Source organism: Sorex fumeus, unplaced genomic scaffold (genome assembly GCF_029834395.1).
Source record: "Sorex fumeus unplaced genomic scaffold, SorFum_2.1 ptg000043l, whole genome shotgun sequence".
Classification (NCBI taxonomy): Eukaryota; Metazoa; Chordata; class Mammalia; order Eulipotyphla; family Soricidae; genus Sorex; species Sorex fumeus.
Genome location: NW_026606100.1, coordinates 39,245,541 through 39,265,551, shown reverse-complemented (window position 1 = coordinate 39,265,551; position 20,011 = coordinate 39,245,541). Strand labels below are relative to the sequence as shown.

The 20,011-nt window shown below is 38.8% G+C and overlaps 1 protein-coding gene across 6 annotated transcripts in view; it reads right to left on the bottom strand.

Moving 5' to 3' along the window:
- Window positions 1–20,011, bottom strand: part of ADD3 (adducin 3) — a 145,360-nt gene that overhangs the window by 7,047 nt on the left and 118,302 nt on the right. For all 6 annotated transcript variants that reach the window (XM_056120488.1, XM_056120493.1, XM_056120489.1 and 3 more), the window contains exons 3-12: window positions 16,018–16,156; window positions 11,547–11,698; window positions 10,062–10,142; window positions 8,392–8,541; window positions 7,762–7,905; window positions 7,551–7,649; window positions 5,847–6,029; window positions 5,004–5,261; window positions 2,708–2,827; window positions 1,749–1,835 (exon numbers count right to left, since the gene is read on the bottom strand). In XM_056120488.1, the coding sequence (XP_055976463.1) occupies window positions 1,749–1,835; window positions 2,708–2,827; window positions 5,004–5,261; window positions 5,847–6,029; window positions 7,551–7,649; window positions 7,762–7,905; window positions 8,392–8,541; window positions 10,062–10,142; window positions 11,547–11,698; window positions 16,018–16,156 (1,413 nt within the window). The remainder of the gene's footprint in view (window positions 1–1,748; window positions 1,836–2,707; window positions 2,828–5,003; window positions 5,262–5,846; window positions 6,030–7,550; window positions 7,650–7,761; window positions 7,906–8,391; window positions 8,542–10,061; window positions 10,143–11,546; window positions 11,699–16,017; window positions 16,157–20,011) is intronic.

Here is a 20,011-nt window from a genome sequence, read left to right as displayed (position 1 = left end):
AGGCTTTACTCCTGGCTCTGTTCTCAGGGATCACTTCTGGAAATTCTGTTTAGGAGACTGTATGTGGTCATGTGCAAGGCAAGCACCCTACTCTACCCACTGTAATATCTCTCTGGCCCCAGGATATTACTAATTTTTTTTAAAGAAACACTAAAGAATATCTGAAAAATTAAAGAAAATTAATATCAAACTAGAAATGGAATAGGATTAGAAAATAAAGCCAAGCAAGCTTCCTAGAAAGGTTAAAAAGACAAAGAAGACAGAAAGTAGAAAAGAAAAAAGAACAATAAGAGAGCCTTGATCAAAGAGATCCAACAAAGAGTATTTCTGAACAGAAGAATAAAGAAATTGCAGGTGGGGGTGGGAGTGTTGGTTGGGAATGCTGAAGAAATAGAAAAAAACCCAACAATCCTAATACTGCCGGACGTGACTTTGCAGATTTAAAGGAGTTGCTAAATTAAAAGGGGTTGCTAAGAACAAAGACTAAAAAGAGAACTACTACAAAGTACACTGTCGTGAAATACATTTTAGAAACTTTAGAACAGCAGGGTTGAAAACAAGGCCTGTAGAACAAAAAAGAACACAAATACAAAGGTACATGAAATCACAGTGCCCTCCTCCTTCAAACGGCAGCATGCTTCTTGTGTTCAGTGGGAAAATTATTTCTCAAATCATATAATCCTAGAATTCTACATCCATTATTTGAAGGCAGAACACAGGAATTTCAGAATGCAATCTTTTTTATGTATCCTTTCGAAGAGAACTGCCAGAGAATGTGTTCCATGATAAAGTTGCATTTCCAGTAAGGAGCAGATATAAGCTAGTAAAAGGCCCTGAGAAGCACCAGGAGCCTGAAATTAGACAGTACAACTGGCCTGAAAAATTTGACCAACCCTGATGAACTAGAATTACAGAGGGCTGGAACTGAGAGGGTACCTGTTACCTCTGATCTCATGGAAATAATATTGAGAGACTTTATGCTTTTGTTGAAAAGTCTGAGGCAAAGATAAGACCCCAAATACTAAACCTAATGAAAAAATATCAATAGGGGAAGAAAAATTATGTTGGAAAGAAAATTTAATCCTGGGCTACTAAAAGTTTAGCAGTAATGGTTTAAAGATATAAATACTGAAAAAGCTGATATACAGAAGGAAGAATACAGAAGGAAGGGGCTGGAGTGATAGCACAGCGGGTAGGGCATTTGCCTTGCACGCGGCCAACCCAGGTTCATTTCCCAGCATCCCATATGGTCCCCTGAGCACAGCCAGGAGGAATTTCTGAGTGCAGAGCCAGGAGTAACCCCTGAACATTGCTGGGTGTGACCCAAAAAGCTTGAAAAAAAAAGAAGGAAGTATATGAAACAGGTTACATAAACCCTCATCTTCCATAAAAGTTGTTACCTCTATCTTATCATTAATTCTAAAACGAAGTCTGCCTTCACATTTTTCCATCTATGAAAATGGGCATCATCTTATAATTGATGGCATTCTACAGTTACAACTGTAAGAGTTTTTCTCTCTTTTTTAGTGATAGAACAATGGTATCTTTATATATCTATATATCTATATATGCTTGATCACAAGTCTGATGAAATATAGTTGTGATCCAAACCTGATTAACCAAGGTAGATGGTAGAAGCAACAACAAAACCAGAAACTGATTGAAGGTGACATTTGAACTCTTGTAACTCAACTTAAATTTAAAAATAATACCACGCTTAAATTCAATATATTGTTCCATTAACTTACAGAAGGAGGCTTATCCACAACAATTCCAGCAAGCAACTGAGATTGTGGTCCTGCTGTTTTCAAGTCATATCGGTTTTGTTCTCGAATCTGAATGGCAAGAATAGTAATAAAAATTTCTTGGAGGCAATAAGGCAGGTATTCCTTATTTTCTCTTTCTTTATAGCTTGTTGCTCTTTGACCACCTCAGAGTGAGAGCCATTTTAATTCCTACCTCTCTTCTTTCTGAGATATGAGACCCTAGTGACAAATTGTGTTAACTGAATTATATTTTTCACCAATACAAACCCATTTCCCAGTAACTAGCAGAGTTGGAAGTATTTATTTATAAGCTCAAATTATGCTGAATTAAATTTCAATGTTTTCTGTATTCGAACCCCTATCGTTGGTCTTAATCAGGTTAATCATTAAAGTTAAATATAAAACAGTATGAAAATGTCTCTCATTGTCTGTACACCCAACTGTGTTCATCACAGCTTTATAATTACCCAGTTCTGCAAATAGCCCAGTGTCCAACAACAGATGAGTAGATAAAGAGATTGTAGAATATACACACAATGGAATGTTACTCAGCTATGGGAAAAGATGAAATTGTAATTTGCTGCTATGTGGATGGAACCGGAGGAAGTCACGCTAAGTGAAGTCAGTCAGAAAGAAAATGACAAAAAAAAAAAAAGATGATCTCACAATAGATGTGTAATATGAAGAAACAAAGAAAGGGATTAGATAATCCTCAATGGAAAAAACCCAGAGATATGGCCAATAGAACTGGGATTTGAGGATGTATGAGTGCTAAGCTGGGATGGGGTGGGGAAGTCCCTTGGGATAATGGGGGATGCTGGCAGTGTGGTAGTAGGCATGAGGTAGCAGCACTGCGAATATAAAAAAGTCCCATTGGTACTATTGTTAAAAATAAAAATATATTTAAAAAATGTCTCTCCTGGGCATAGACCAGGTCTTACCTTATTTCTCTTTTCTAGTACTTCATTCGGGTTTGTGTTTAAAGGAACAAATTGATTTGGATCTTCTATTTTGATGGGTGTTCCACTACTAACTTTAGAAGAGTCCTCTGCTTTCATCCACTAAAGAATAAAAAGATTCAAGAATGAAGTTTTTTATTAAGGAAGTACAGTAGGGTTTTTGATAATGGTTTATTGACCCAAAGAGGAAGGAACATACATTGATAATATTTTATTTATTTATTTATTTAGACTTTGGTTTTTGGGCAACACTAGGCAGTGCTCAAGGCTTACTTCTTTCTATGTACTCAGGGATCACTCCTGGTAGGGTTTGGGGGCCCGTATGGGTTACCAGGGATCACACCCTCCCTGGTTGGCTGCATGCAAAACAAGTGCCCTTCCCATCTTCCTCGCCAACATTTAATAAAGAATTTCACTAGTTAGAAAAAGGCTCAGAACAAGAATTTTAAAAACTGCTTATGGTGCCAGAGACATAGTTCAATGGACTGGAGCACATGCTCTGCACACAGGAAGTAGGAGTCTGATTTTCAACATAAAGTCCCTCAGTACAGTGAGGAGTGACCCTTGAGCACAGCGGGGAGGAGATTCTGTGTACTGCTAGGTATTGTTTCAAAACTCAAAGAAAACAAACCCCCACTCCCAAAATAATTCAAAAGAAAAAAATCTACAACCTGCTCTGATTATAAACTCTTTTTCTCTTTGCTTTGTGAGTGAGTGTGTGTGTGTGTGTGTGTGTGTGTGTGTGTGTGTGTGTGTGTGTGTGTATGAGTGTGGCGAGGGTGGGGAGGTCTAGTGTCTCCCAAGAGGTGTTCAAGAGTCCTGGGGAATCCTTTCCAGAGATTCTTAGTCAACAAGCCCAGTGGTCCAACGTAATGGTTCAAGGATGTTCTGCTTCTTGGGACCTATGATGCCAGGCCTCACCCAGGTCACCCAGATGGTTCTTAGAGGGCTCCAGGGCTGCACCAGGTGTGCAGTACCAGGAAGCAAATGTGGTTGCTACATGCAGGATACATACTTTAACATTTGTACTATTTCTCTGCCTCTCTCTGCTTGGTTTTTTAAAAACAATGCTGAAAATATTTTTAGCATAGCACAAAGCATGATCTCACATTAACTCACATCCAAAAGTACTCTGGCACTAAAGTTTCACCCACTGATAATGGCCAAGATATGTCACCAAAAAGGATTAAAGAACTCTCTTTAGAGCTAGAGGAAAACTGTCTGCCACAGAGCAGGGGGAGGGAGGGGTGGGAGGGACATTGGTGGTGGAAAATGTACACCAGTGGAAAGATGGGTGTTCGATCATTTTATGCCTGAAACTCAACCATGAAAGCTTTGTAAGTCTAGCTCATGGTGATACAATAAAAAAAAAATTCTTTCAATTTAGCTTTCCAGAATTTATTTATTTTTTATTTTTTGGTCAATGGAAAACACCAAGTCCTTCATGAGCATTTTATAAAAGACTGAATTTGAGGTAACCTATAACATACCAGAATAGGGATGAAAAATTCTTAATACAATTCTCTTTTATTATACATCAGAACCTTAAAGAAGGCTAATATTCATCAAGATTAATGATGACTGGACATCAATCTGTCAAAATTAAATCTAGGACACTAATGAGTTTAATTATATTCTTCTACTAGAGGAAAAGAAATCTTATAGACAAGGGAAAAACCCACTGATTACTTTGGCATTTCCATATCGAACGTTACTGATTCATATGATAACATGAACTGATTTTAACCATCTGCAGAGTGGTGATAAGCGCTCTAAAACTGAATCAGATCCAAAACAAAATGATGAAAAAGAGAAAATAACTCGTATATCTTGACCTAAAAGAGCTCGCTTAAGGGTGGCTGTGGGCAGTAATTCAAGCAACTTTGGCATCATCGGGCACTAACTTTTTACTTTGAATTCACTGGCACAAGACAAATCACAAAGCAGATAAATGTAGTGAAAAAGAATGGAGCTCTAACTGAGACTACATTAAAATCCCACTTTACCATTTATAAAACTGTTTAAACCCTCACTGCCTCAGTTTCCTCATCTACAGAACAGAGAGAAAAAAGGCACTGTCCCTGGACTAAGAGAATTAAATGTGATAATTCATGAATAAAAGCTATAATCAGGTGTCTAACACAAATACTCCATAAATTATAGTGATAATGTTATTAATATTACACTCTACTTTCACATCATTTTTGACATAGAACATATGTTTATGAGTCAGCAGGTAAAATACTTGGTAGGCAGACCATGTTAAATAGCGACATACTGTGATTTTGGTTCTGGGACTGGTTTCCCCATTTCGAGATTCCTCAGGGACATTCACTTTCATGTATGTATTTGGTGAGTTCAGCCATCTTGTTTTTTCACGCTGCTGTCTCTGTGCCATGTATTTGAGGGGAGAGAGTGGCACTGTATCGTCTTCAAAGGAGAAGGCAGTCACAGTTGCTGGGATTTCCACATCACTCTTGTGTCTGGGCTTTTCTCGAATAAGAGGATGCCTATAAGCATAGCCTGTTCTATACCCCTAAGAGAGAACAACCATATTTTAAGTAATTAAGCCTGTACCAACATAGAATTTTGATTATAACTCTCTTTAAACAATGATTCCAAAGACTCCTTTTTATTGAAAATAAAGGGAAAGACTTCTTTCCAAGTCCCACAATAAGCTCCACCTAACACTAGAGTTGAAATGAAGCAGATTTCAAGATCTGGTTAAAACTGATTCCAGCTGACAATGCAATTTCCACTTATACCACTGTTCCTGACAAAGGTAATTTCAAAACTGCTGACCAGAAATATTTTCCTAGCTATAAACTAGTTTTCCAGAGGCCAAATTAAAGTGTTCATTTCTGTCTTGGTTCCTGGGTCTAAAGGCAATTTACCTTCCAGCCTTTTGTGGAAGAGGCAAAAATCTAACATTAGATGATATTTACATGTTTCACTGTTTGATTCTTTAAAATGTGGGAAAACTACCCTGAATGAATAGCTTTCTATGGTCAAACTCTGCTCCTGGAGGAAAAAGTATGTTCCATAACCAAAGCAAGATGGAAGTATCTACTCTTCAATTTAAAGACTGAAATACAAGATAACATTTCAACTGTTCACCTACCAAATTGTCCAAGGTCCTCATTAGTCCTTCAAACTCAATCTCGCCAACCTTCCATTTTTGATGAGAACCCAAATTCACACCACCTCCTCCAGATGCTGCTACATCGTGAGTGAAAACTTTAAACTTCTGAAGATCCAGTACAAGTAGATTGTCTACTCCACCTGCCCCTGCTAACGCTCGCACCTGTAATCAACAGTAAAACATAGAATTACACATGCTAAGGACTATCATGAGTGCTTTATGTTTTTGTGGAGTGGTTGGGGAAGGGTATGGGCCACACCTGGTGGTACTCAGGGCTTACTTCAGACGCTATGCTCAGGGCTCCACTTTTGGGGGGGCCTGGGAAACCATATGGGCAGCTGGGGATCACATCCGTGGATGGCTGTGTGTAAGGGCACTTGCCCTATCTGCTGTATAACTGCTCTGGCCCCATGAGTGCCTAACTTTTAAAAAGGAAAAACTCCCCTGTGAGCACAGAGCTGGCACCTGATTTGATCCCCAATCCAAAAACCAACAAAGGGACAATTTTAATCCAGCTAATATCCAAGACTCGGTTATTTAGAGTACTAACAACAAAACAAAGCAATACAGTACACCGTGACAGCAGGCAGCTGAAGTGTCTTTTCCATTTGTCTTGTAAAAGATCCCTTCCATTACTGCACTCTTCCTGATGGAAAACACATTTACAGTCATACCTCTGAATATATTTCAAATGACTGAATACTCCTGCCAAATTCAAAAGTTCTTTTCTAGTAATTTTCCCAAGGCTACTCAGTCAATACTTCAGTTGAAAGTTATAATTTTAAAGGACCACAGGCACATACTTGTAAGGATTTTTTTTTCCAGGCAGAAGTCAGCTTGGTATGTTAATTTAATTAGACTTTTCATAGTCTCATGTGAGAAGAGAAGAAAAAAAAAAGAGAAAAAAGAAGTTGGCAATTAAGATAGGTTAGAGATGTAGAAAAAAAATTTTGCCTGCTCTTTTGGGATGATACATCCAATGAACTAAAATCATTATTATTTGCTTTAAGAGAATCTGCTTGGCATTCTTTTTTTTTGGTTTTGTTTTGCTGTTATTTTGGGGGGGGGGGAGGCACATCTGGCAGTGCTCCGGGCTTACTCCTGGCTCTGCACTCAGGGATCACTCCTATACAGGGTGCCAGAGATGGAACCTAGGTTGGCTGAATGCAAGGTGTTTACCCTACCCACTGTTCTACTGTTGTGGTCTCTCGGTCCTGCTTGGCTTTCTTGAAGAGGAAAATTAGGTTGTTAAATACACAGTTTATTTGAAGGAAAAAAGTATTTTAAAAATAGCCAACTCTTTATAGAACCTAGTAAGAATTTTTAAATTAGAATTAAAGACTAATTCTGAACTTACAATTTTTATAAAAGTGACCCTAAAGTAAGTGATCTTCGATGATTGGCAGTGACTTTTGTTTCTCTATTGGCAACATAATGCTCGAAGGTGAAATGGAGAAATGTGCAATTAAATTATCTTTTAAATGTAGACTTGTGAGGAAAATGATACTTTTGAAGCACAGATGTATATAATTGAATCAACATAAATCTGACTAAAATAAAACAGAAGTTCTCTTAAAAGACAAAACAAAAAAACAACCAATGGAATTTTGGAAATAATTTTGCAAACTCCAACTACACAAGCAAAGAGCAAAGTGAAAGTGGAGGCATATTGATTTTTCCTACCTGAATCTCACAGGCAATCTGCGCACTAAAAATATAATGAAAAGCCTCCTCAATTGTTTCTCCAAGTGCTACCACACCGTGATTTCTGAGTACCAGCACCTAAAATAGAATCCCAAAGCAATCGCTTTAAATAACTGGCATAGCTCACACTGTTTTCATGAATAGCAACAGCAGCAAAAATAGCTCCTTAGAGAGGAACTCTACTACATACCTTACAACTTGGGCCCAAAACTTTTTGTAGTTGAATTCTCTCCTCCTGTTCATCAAGTGATCCTTGGTAGTCATAATAGGCAATATCACCCAGGATTAGAGACTCCTGGGATATTGGAAGGATCCCACACTTCATGGATGATACCTATTTGATTGGGTTCATGACAAGATAACATAGTCACTAAAAACACTTTCACAAGAACCTGATTCAGTTTAAGAAGCTTTTGAAATTCCAGTGTATTCACTGTGTTCACCATTACAGCTCACTTCCTACTTTAGATCTTTCAAAAAAGAAAAAACAAAACCAAAACAAACTCACGGGCTTATGAAACAACTCAACCAAATGCTTTACCAAATATGAGAGATGCTATGCTCCCAAGAACTTTATGACCCCCATTATGAAATGGGTTAGTTAAAAAAATGCCATCTTTCTAGTTATTTCCAGAATGGCAGGATTTAGCCCAAATCAAACCTTTTGCCCAGAGTGCATGCAGAAGAGAACATTAAAAAAAAAAAAGATTTGAATGGCAGGGTCTGAAAGAATGTAGACAGTAAAGCATCAGGTAAAGAAAGCCATGATTATAGCATACTGCCTAGAGTCACTCTTGTTTCCCACCCTTCTGTGACTTACAGCTGCTGTGGCGAGGGTATGGATGTGTATCACACACTTAACATCAGGACGTGTTGAATAGATTGCTGCGTGAGGACTGAATCCTGTATGGTCAATTTTCAAATTAGTACTTCCCTGATCAACCACTTCTCCAATTATGTTGACTTTCACCTGAGAAAATCAGAAAGATATTTGATGCACAAATATCAAAGTTTGCCTAGACTCCAGAAGCTAACTCTGGGAGTGGTGAATTCTTAGAGGTAAAGTTCATATAATAAATCTTTAGACTTTATGGGTCTATGTTGCAATTACTCAATAAGCATCTTAGTACAAAAGCAGTAATAAACAATCATAAAGGAATGGTGCAACTTTGTTCCCATAAAACTTCATTATAAAAAATAGGTAATCTCCAACAAAACTTAGCATTTAGTAAGAAACGGAATAAATTAAGCTCATCTCTGAAGGTCTATACAAGCCTGGCATTTACTGAACTGAACTGGAAATTTCCATTTGCTAACTGCACAGCAGTGAGAATACGTGTAGCTCCTATTGTTTTATAGGCCAATGACAGTGGCTCTGAGTACAAGCATGGAAAAGTAAAAGACTAGGTCAATGTTTATACACATTCTAACTCTCTGGTGTTTAAACACATGCATATTTAAACATACATGCTTAAATAAATACATACATGTGTGTGCATGGCACTAGGTATAGCCCAAAAAATAAAAACAATAAAAAATTAGAAAAAAACAAATTCTTGAGTGCACAGGATGGAAAAGCTTTAAGAGTTCCTTCAAAACATGGATAGGTTAACTCAAAAAGCCTAAACAAATTAGTCTCTTCAATACCCTGGGATTTCTTTTATAAAAATTATTAAAAAATTTGTTTGGGGGGGGCACACCTTGTAGTGCTCAGGGCTTATTTCTTGTGTTTTTTAATTTTATTGAATCACCGTGAGATAGTTACAAGCTTTCATGTTTGGATTACAATCACACAATGATCAAACACCCATTCCTTCACCAGTGCACATTTTCCACCACCAATATCCCCGGTATTGAGGGGATATTTCCCACCCTCCTCCTGCCTCCATGGCAGACAATATTCCCCACACTCTTTCTCCACTTTTGGGCATTATGGTTTGCAATGCAGATACTAAGAGGTTATTGTGTTTGGTTCATTATCTACTTTCAGCACACATCTCTCAGGGCTTATTTCTGACTGCACTTAGGGATCAATTCTGGTGGGGCTCAGGGACCATACAGGTGTCAGGGGTCAAATCTGGATTTGCCATGTGCAAGCCTGTACTATCTCTGTACCTGCTATACTATCTCTCCATCCCTACCCTGCTTTTCTTGAACCCTCAAGCTTTTCTTGTAAATCAACAAAATGTTCTCTTTCAATTAGTAAATGTTTTTTCATCCATAACATATCTTGATCTTTTCTGTGTCGACTAAAATTTATTTTGGTTTTGGTGCTCAGGGCTTACTCCTGGTTCTATGCTCAGGGATCACTCTTGATGGTGCTTAGAGGACAGTACAGGGTACTGAGGATTGAATGTGGGTTGGCTACATGTAGGTAATCGCCCTTCCCACTATACTTTCACTTGAATCCCCTGCTAATTAAAATTTAAAGTAACTATCAGAAAAGCATGAGAAAGTGCAGATACAATAACAGAGGAATAACAACTATACCAAATTGGAGGCTGTGGCTTCAGAAAATGAGAGACCTCTGGGAATTATTATAATGTGATCTTGTTCCTTACTTATTCTTACCTGGAATAAAATAAAAGAGAGAAAGAATTACTGTGAGGTGCGATATTTGGAAATGCAAACATAACTGAAAAATATATATTTGATATATATATAAAAATATATATTTGCAATCTGATGGAATACAACAATAAAATTTTCTTCCCTCAACACTCAAGAACTTGATAAAAATTATGATGTATTTATCATTTATTATATTCACCTAACGTGTTATTTGGGGTTTCTAAGATTGCTTACGATCAACTATGTTTTGGGGGGAAGAGGGGTTTGGGCAACACCTGGCAATGCTCAGGGATCACTCCTGGCAGTGCTCAGGGGACTAGCATATGCAGTGTCAGGAACTGACCGGGGTCATTTGCATGAAGGGCAACAATTCCTGTTTGGTCTCTATACGACATTCTTCTTTTTTTGAAGGGGGGTTGGTGAGGAAGTACTTGGCAGTACTCAGGACTTACTCCTAGTGGTGCTCAGGGAACAACACGGGGTGCCACAGAGGGAAGGTGGGCTAGCTACGTGCAAGACAAAGCTCCTGCTTCTACCTCTCCAGTATTCCTCAACTACATTCTTGAGAAAGAAATGCTAATTTTCTTTCAAACCAAAAAATGGTACTAATTATAATCTTGACTTACGGTCACGGTCCACCGATTTGCTCGAGCAGGCCCAGTAACGTCTCCGTCATGAGACTTGTTGTTACTGTGTTTGGCATATCGAATACGTCATGGGTAGCTTGCCAGGCTCTGCCGTGAGGGCGAGATACTCTCGGTAGCTTGCTGGGCTCTCCGAGAGGGGCGGAGGAATCGAACTCGGGTCAGCCATGTTGGCTGCTTGTAAGGCAAACACCCTACCGCTGTGCTATCACTCCAGCCCAATCTTTGACTTACAATATTAAAAATTAAGGGGAAATGGCCAGAGGAAAGAGAACAGAGTTCTCCTCAGAAGGAATTCAATGGAAGTAAAAGGGCAAAACCAAGAAATGTGGGGAAAATGGAAGAATGTAAAGATTCCACATCATATTTTATACTGTTTTTGGCCTCTAAGCATTGTCTAGCACTCAACTGTGTCAAATGGCAGCATAAAACCAAGATGATGATGAATGGGAACAACATATTTAAAAAAATCAAGTCCTGAGAGGAAATTTTCCTGGCCCCTTATCTTTTTTTTCCATTTAATATTTGTATTATTCTTTAAATTTAGATTTATGGTAGAACTTATTGAGGAAAAAATTTTTTGGCAGAATTTTCTCTCCATGTTAGCTGTATCTGAGGTGCAATAGTACTTAAAAGTATTTGAGATAAGGAAAATAGAGGAGCATGAGAACTTGAGTTATGAGGAAAGGTGAGCAAAGGCACAACTGCCTTCTATCTGGAATTTTACAGAAAGGAAGAAAAAAAAAGTCAAAGGACTCACTGAGATATATGTATTTGCCAGGTGTGCCCATCCAAACAAATCCGCAAGCCTGTAGAGGCTGGCAAGTTTACAGCGAGTAAGTTTTTCTCCCTTCACGTATGAGGATGTATCTGCCCCAGGAAGGTCATTGATAGGTGTGACCATGCCAAGACCTGAAAGAGAAAAAATTGTGGAGAGAAAGTCAGGTTGAGTAATCCCTTACCTGAATTGAGCTCCCAGGAAGTGGCAGAGTCTATGGCAAGGCCCCAGCCTTATAAACAACTGAGGAGAAACTTCCCAGCTCACACAATGTTTCATTAATTTATCTTCCTTCCCAGCAGAACACTGAGAGTGAAAATATGTATCAGTTCTATTCTTTACTTGCTTAGAAAATGCTTCCTTGTCGACTTTTTGTCAGGGAGTGCGGATATCTAAAATTCACATCCTTGGAGAAAATGGCCACGTGATCCTCAAAGCGAAAGCATTATTAATACTGATGTTAAAGTTTTGTGATAAAAAAAATCAACAGAAAGTGACTAAGATTTTATTTTAATGTATATTCAAACAAAAAAATTTAAACTGAAAAGAATACAGCCATATAGCAGTCTGACTTTTGCCTCTTCTACTTAACAAAAACTAGGCATGGTCTCTAAAGACACAACGCCAAGTTCAACTAAGTTCAACTTAGTCTCCATTCTTGCTGACTCCTTCACATTCCCCCCCCTCCCCCCCACACACTTTCCTTTTTGTGGGAGAGTCTCCAAAGCCATGCACAGGGACCTGGGGTCCACTGCTGGTAAAACCTGGCCAATCAGGTAAGATGGCTCAAGCTCGGGCCAGGAATGTGATGGTGCTTGAGCCAGTGGCCAGGGTTCCACCCCTAGTGCTGGGCGGAGGGGGAACGTGGTGCCAGGAATCAGGCCCAGGCACTGTGGCATACAGCATGTACTCCTGCTGGCTGTCTCCCGGCTTCCCTCTGCGTCATTTAGAATGAGTGCTACCTCTTTCCTACAATTCTTCTATAGGCTTGGGTAATGTTATCCTTGATCCCTTTTTAATTCCTGCAGTAGTTTTGCCCCCTGCCTTTGACCTAACCTTGGTTCTTTTTTTTTTTTTTTTTTGCTTTTTTGGGTCACACTCAGCGATGCACAGGGGTTACTCCTGGTTTATGCACTCAGGGGACCATATGGGATGCTGGGAATCGAACCCGGGTCGGCCCTGTGCAAGGCAAAGCCCTACTCAGTGTGCTACTGCTCCAGCCCCCCAAACCTTGGTTCTTTCTTTCCTAAAGCTCAGTTTCATACAATGTTACTTTCCCTTTTTTCCTTTCTTTCAGGAGAACATCATATATTCTCAAGCTTCCCATTGTTATTTCTGCGCTGTTCAGACCCTCCGCCCATTCTTTTGCCTGCTGTTTCCAAGGGCCCACAACTTAAAAGGGTCAAGGAATCAGGAAACTAGTTCAAAGATCTGTGTGAAGTCCTGGGTTTGATCCTCAGCAGCTAAAGAAACAAAGAAACGGGGCCAGAGCTATAGTACTATGGGTAGGGTATTTGCCTTGCACACCAGGGTTCAATCCCTGCTACCACATATGGTCCCCCGAGTTCTACTGGGAGTGATCCTGAGTGAAGAGCCAGGAAAGCACACACCAGGAGCATTGCCTGGTGTGCGTCTCCCTCCCTGCCACATGAGAAAAACATAAATAGATCTAGATGAGATTCCCCCCACTCCCTCCCCCCATACTTCCTCCTTCCTTCCTCCTTCCCTCCCCCCTGCCCCCCCCCCCCCCCCGTCCCTCCCCTTCCCTCCTAGGGCCATACCCAGCAGTACTCACTCCTGGGTTCTGTACCCAGGGGATCATATGTGGCGCCAGATCACACCAGGGGTGGATGTTGGGTTAGGCAAGCGCCTTATTCTCCCTGGCCCAAATATTTATCTTCTATTTTCTCCTTATACTTAAAAAATATTGATGGCATTACAATCCCCCACAGGCTTAAATGCTAAGTTCTCTTACCTCTTAACTTTTCTGGGGCCAACAAATGTAAAGCACCACAAGTTCTACTATTTTTTTTCTTCAAAAGGTCTCTCATTTTCCCATACATTTGCCATGTAATCACTATAATAAGTAGAATGCCTAGAGCCCCTCTGTAAATTCATTCTGCATGAAAAATGATCAGGTTAAGTTTCCTACGCCACCACTTTTAACCTCACTATTCCCCTACTCAAAGTTTTTTAGGAGTCCCACACTTGAAGACTTACAAGGGCCAGAAAATTAGTGCAAATGCATAAAAATGAAGTTAAACACTGGGTCTGGTATGCCAGCGGCCCACAAGACAGCACATGTGAAGGGTGCAGGTTCCAACTCATCAATCTGCTATTATCATGTGAGAATCCAGAGATGTTAAAATGTTTAAAAGAAGTCCCAGACTAACACTCTGTAAAATCCAATTTTGAAATGTTACATATTAAGAGAAATACTTTTAACAAGTAAGCCAATCAAAATATTTTAATTTCTTTTTCATATTTCTTGGTTTTTGGGCCACAGCTGGCTCTGTGCTCAGGGGTCATGCCTAGAGGTTTGCAGTGCTGGGATCTGAACCAGGGTAACAACCCAGCCACATGCTAGGTAACAGTCTTAACCTTTGTACTATCTCTCTGTCCCCCAAAACAATATAATTTCTGACAAAATTTCAGTTAGCCAATAACCTACTTCTTTTAATCTCTATCCTTCTAATTATAATTTCCACTTTTTACATAAAATGTAAATGTCCCAGATGACTCATTTCTATTCTGTGGTCTTTGTTTGGGACATCGCTTTCCTGCTGCCATCCTTTACACATTCCTGCCAAGAACCCTAGAGATCACCTTTCTTATCTAGGACACTCAGGTCAGCTCCTCTTACGTCTCTCTTGCCTCCAACTTAAAAATCTTTCAATAGACTCTTGTTTGTCCTTATCCTCTTGTGGGATTCTCTTTTTTGGAGGGGGGGAGGGGTCATACCTGGAGATACTCTGGGGTTACTCCTGCTTCTGTACTCAGGAATTATTCCTGGCGGTGTTAGGGGACATTATGGAATGCCAGGGATTGAATGTGGGCAAGACAAGCATGCTCACTGCTGTATTAACACTGTGGCCCCTGGAATTCTTTAATCAACATATACAGCTTTGAGTGATAGTTTTTTGTGTCCATCTGTGAAGCAGCTCCAGATCATAATCTTTATTTTTGTTGATTAAAGAGGCTGCCAAATTTATTCCTATCTTATATTTAAATTAGATCTTCTACCTTTTCATAGATCTTGGTATGGTGTGTTCCTTTTTGCTATTCAGGTTTCAGACTCACCTCTGATTATCCAATAGAGTCACTTAGATACTCCTATCAAATCATCATATGCCTTTCTCATCAATTAATCTCTTTCTTCTGTACCCATAATCAGCACTTTAGCTTGGGCACTTATGCCTTCAGAACATTAGGTCTCTTTCAAAGATTCTTTAGCTAACGTGCTATGTTCTAAAATACTAGTGCACTTAAGAGCTCTACAAATATTAGAAAATACTGAAATTAACTGAACTCTTAATATTAAACCTAGCCTCCCAAAAGGTGAAGGGACACAATTCTGAAGTGAATCATTATCATCTTTTGGATGCCAGGCAGCCCCTTGTAGTCCCCTTTGAAAATCTGTGTGCATGCACCTATATTACAGTAAGTTCTGTACAAATCTTATAAACTGGTAATGTACTTAAACTCTGTCCTTTTTCTTGGGGGGCGGACGAGAGGGAGATGTTGGATCCCATTTGGTGATGCTCAGGACTTACTCCTGGCTCTATACTCAGGGTTCATTGCTTGCAGGCTTGAGATACCATAAGGGGTGCCAGGGATTAAAACTGGATTGGCAGTGTGCATGGGATAAAGCACCCTATCTGCTGTACTGTCTGGCTGAACTCTGTGTCTCTTGATTCTTGGTATCCTGATGACGATCAGTTCACTAAAATGGTGTTGCAGAATGAATAAAATGTCTCAACACCCTTTTTACATAAAATACTAACTATTGCATGCTTTAACGTTTATTAAGATCAGGAATTCTTCTACAAAGTTTTCTCAGAGCACTGCAGTCAATAATTATTCCAGACCTGAGTTCAGAGCATAGTGACGTTATCAAAAGGTCATTAGGCAATTTTTTATGAGCTGTTTTATAAATCTTTTCTCAATAGCTATCTTGAAGTTTTAATCTTTTGTACATTCATGGCATTTTTCCTCAACTAAAATATAAATTATCTAGGGCAGGAACTATATCTTCTATTTTACAATCCTCATGAAGTCTAGTAAAGTGTCTGGTTGATATAAAAAGTATGAGATCATAACATATTACTCTAAGGAGAAGATGTTATGAATATAACATATGGATTGAACTGAGCAGAATAAGCTGCTAGAGACCATACAGTGTCCAAAGTAGAGATAAAAGTGTAATCTTTTAAACTTTCCAAAACAGACTTACTGAGGGGAGATGAAGTAAGGCCTGAAAAAGAATTGGCCATGATGTAATCTGCAATCTGTTGTAATGCTAATAATCCAGTTGGGTTGTGGCCTTTCTTCATCTGTTCTTGAATAAGGCATTCCAGGTCTTCCCGAAAGGCCTGAAACACACAGAAATAATCACTGAACACATGCATCTCCCTTGAAGCGGAACAACCCAAACAACTTGCTCCAATATAATCTTGACAAGCTTTTATCTAAAGTATTTGAAAACAAAAAAACCCCATAATACAATAAAAACAGTGTAAGAAGCATACTCTCCAGAAGGAAAAAATCATAGGTATTCTTATACTCAAGGAAAATAAAAAATTAGAGCTAAGGAGGTAGCTCAAATAGCTGGTGCAAAAGTCTACTGTGTACAAGGCCCTGGGTTTGATCCCCAGCTCCAGATAGCCTGAGTATTATACTATTAGGTGAAACCCTGGTGGCTCCAAGCACTGTGCCCTCCCGCTCTTGCAAGAAAATGAGATTATAACATCTACAGTAGGCAGGTACAGATAGAGACATCTATTAATATGCAATAAGAACACAGAGTACAGACTGATTAGAAAAGAGACTCATTCCTTGCATCTGATAGCCTTTTTATCTGGTAAGAACAGATCCTTCGTCTAATGACCGATAACTACAGAGTGACTCATGGCAAAAATTTTCACTAAAGTGGACTAACTCAGGGCTTCCTCCATTTTATGATTTCCATAGCAGTCTCTTAACTTTATAAACACTGGAGGCAAACTGATCAGAGTTAACGAATTACTCTTTTCCAGCAACAATATGTTAAAGAAAGAATAATTTCTTCCAGCTTTGGGATCTGTATATTCCTGTTCGGGAATTCTACTATTTTTTTAATTTTTTTTTTTTTGGTGGTGGTGGGGGGATAAGTGTGGGTAATGGGTGGGTGGTGGTAGCAGAACAGTATTTACACAATCAAAATCCTGAACATTAAGAGAAAATCTCTATTCCAGTAATCCTTGAGTCGCTTACATGACTCATCATTTGGAAACCCTTCCCAATCTCTCATAGTAGTTGAAACAGCTAGGTTTGTATTGCTATTACGCTTAACCATTGCTTAATTAAATCCATCATTTGTTTTCCTGTATACAACTATTTTCATTCATTTTAAACATGAAGGCTCTTGCACTGCAAATCATCTAAACTTTTCCCTTCCATTTGGGACTGGGTTACATGTGTAATAAAATGCTGTCAGATATTCAATTCAGTGCTTGACTATTTTACCTAAGAAGAAAAAGGCAGAAAATTGTTTCCCAAACACTCCCTCTCAGTAGGCTGGGTAGAACCAGAACACCTTGGAGATGACTGGGAAAATCTTCCCTGGAAGGGTAACTTTCCTTATAATCACTGATAGAAGTTCAGCTCCTAACACTGAGAAAAGGTCACGTTGAATCCCTGCCTAGATGTTGCCTGCTTAGAGGATGCCTAATAATTCAGAGATGTTCAGAAAAAGGAACTTTCAAAATCCTACAGGAGCTCCTGGTGGAGAAAGGAAAATGTAGTTCTGAGGTTAAGTACTGATAGAACCAGTCCTGACTCATGCTTTAAGTGTTTTTGAGAACTTCAGTTGAAGCATCTGTGATAGAAATTTCATGTAACACCCTGAGTTTAATACAGGGAGGCCATTCTTTGCTGTTGCACCATTGCGGACTACAGTGAAGAAGTATTATCTTGTCACGTGAGCAAAGGCAAATTTTCTTTTTCATTTTTTTTTCTTTTTGGGTCACACCCGGCAATTCACAGGAGTTACTCCTGGCTTGTACTCAGGAATTACTCCTGGCGGTGCTCAGGGGACCATATGGGATGCTGGGAATCGAACCTGGGTTGGGTGTGTGCAAGGCAAATGCACTAGCTGCTGTGCTACCGCTCCAGCCCCAAGGCAAATTTTCAACACCACCACCACTGCTGGTCAGAGATACAGTGGCAGTGGGACTGAGTAGCATTTAGTGTGTCTTCTTCAATGTTTACACAACATACAAGACATCTTGAATACAGAAGCCAATGAAAAACTTGCTCGGGCTGTGGGACACTGAAATTCTTGTAAAAATTAAGGACAGCAGAAATTCCAAGAGGAAGATGTTTTACTTTTTGGTAAATATATCAGGTAGAAGTTTGAGAAATTAAAAAAATACTAGCTGCAACCACCTTCATATTCTAAGTTAATAAAGTTTATACCAGTTAAACATTTTTTTTTTAAAAAAAATTCAAGGCTTGTTAAATGTAAACCACAGCACATTTACAAAAATTCTACATGGCTGTGGGTGGGGTAGAGGGGTACTCTGAGCAGGCACTTGGACACAGATAAACGGTGACAAAAAGTGGACATCCCTTTTTGTGTAAAAGAATTTTTTTTAATCATTGTGAATTACAAAGTTACAAAGTTATTCAAGACTGTGTTTCAGGTATACAATGTTCCAAAGTCAATCACTTCACCAGTGTCCCCTTCTCTCCATCAATGTCCCTAAGTTCCCTCCTTCTCCCCTCAGCCAGCTCTACTTTTTTTTTTCTTTATCTTTTTTCCTGTTACCCCTCCACCTTTGAGGCACTGTGGTTTGCAATACTGTTACTGATAGGGTACGATGCATGTCACTTTACCTCCTTCTAGCACCTGGTCCAGAGTGACCACTTTCTTCTATTACTGTCATAGTGGTCCCTTTCCTAACCTATCCTCCCCACCAGTTCTACCCCAGTGGCAAGCTTCCACCTAGGATAAGTTTTTCTGCTCTTCATTTCTATTGCCTTTAAGCTTTAGTGATTCCCCTATTATGTTTCTTTATAACCTGAATATAAGTGAACAAGTGGACATTCTGATAAAGAATGTGGTGTTGAGATGTTGTATACACGAAATCTTGTCATTAATGATAGTAAATCACGGTGCTTCAAATAAATTAGAACAATAAAAAATTAAAAATTCTAAACATCTGGTTCTATGCACTGTATCTAGTTCATTTAAAAAAGATGATTCAAACCACAAAAACTAGCTTGTAACATCTTCTTCAGTGACACATTGATCAGAAAATCCTGTACACAGATTTTCAAGATCTTCTGAACATAAAATGGTTGTGAACTATATAAAGGTGGATAGATGCCTTCATACAAAAAAAAAAAAGGAATGAGTATTTTACCATGGTTAAGGACAAAAGGAAAAGAATCTTCCAGATATGCTCATTTATCTTTATCTAAACTACAGAAAACTTCTGAACACTTGGCAAAGTTCCATACTACTCTTCTGAAATTTTATCTTCCCTTCAAAACCAAACTCTACTTAAATAGTCCTCAGTTCAAAGCAGCTATAATCAATATTCTTTGATTCAGTTAAAAAAATTAACAAATCCACTATGTACTTTCTCATTATTTACAACAACTCTAAAAATTTGGCATTATTTATTTCATTGATGAACGACTGTCCTAACTTTTTCCAAGAAGTATTTAAGGCAGATACCATAGTTTAAAAATGATACAAAAATATTTAAGAAAAATCAAGCTAATGAAAAAAAAGTAGGAAGAGGTTTAAACAGTGTCAGAAATGAAGATGCAAAGTGCATAACACAACATTATATACATTTCCTAGACATGGGTAAATCTCCCCCTTTCCCCTCCCCCCCAAATAAACATTGGTGCCAGGGGTTAAATTCAGAGACTCGCACATCAGAGATTTGCACATGTGAGGTTACCACTTGATATATGTAAAGTGTCACTGAACTATATCCTGGGCTTGATGAGTCACATTTTATCGAATTCATAGCAACCAACATGAAATAAGATAATCTGTTCCATATGCTGATTTATAATGACTTCAAGATAAAAAACTAATCAGTTGTCCAAGATAATCAGTTATTATAAAAAATAACTGAGAGATTTTTGCTGGGTGAGAAGAAAAAGTTTTATTAGAAAAGTTAAAAAGGAAGAAAGGAATGTAAAAGTTCTTCAAAAATCATCTCTGAGGG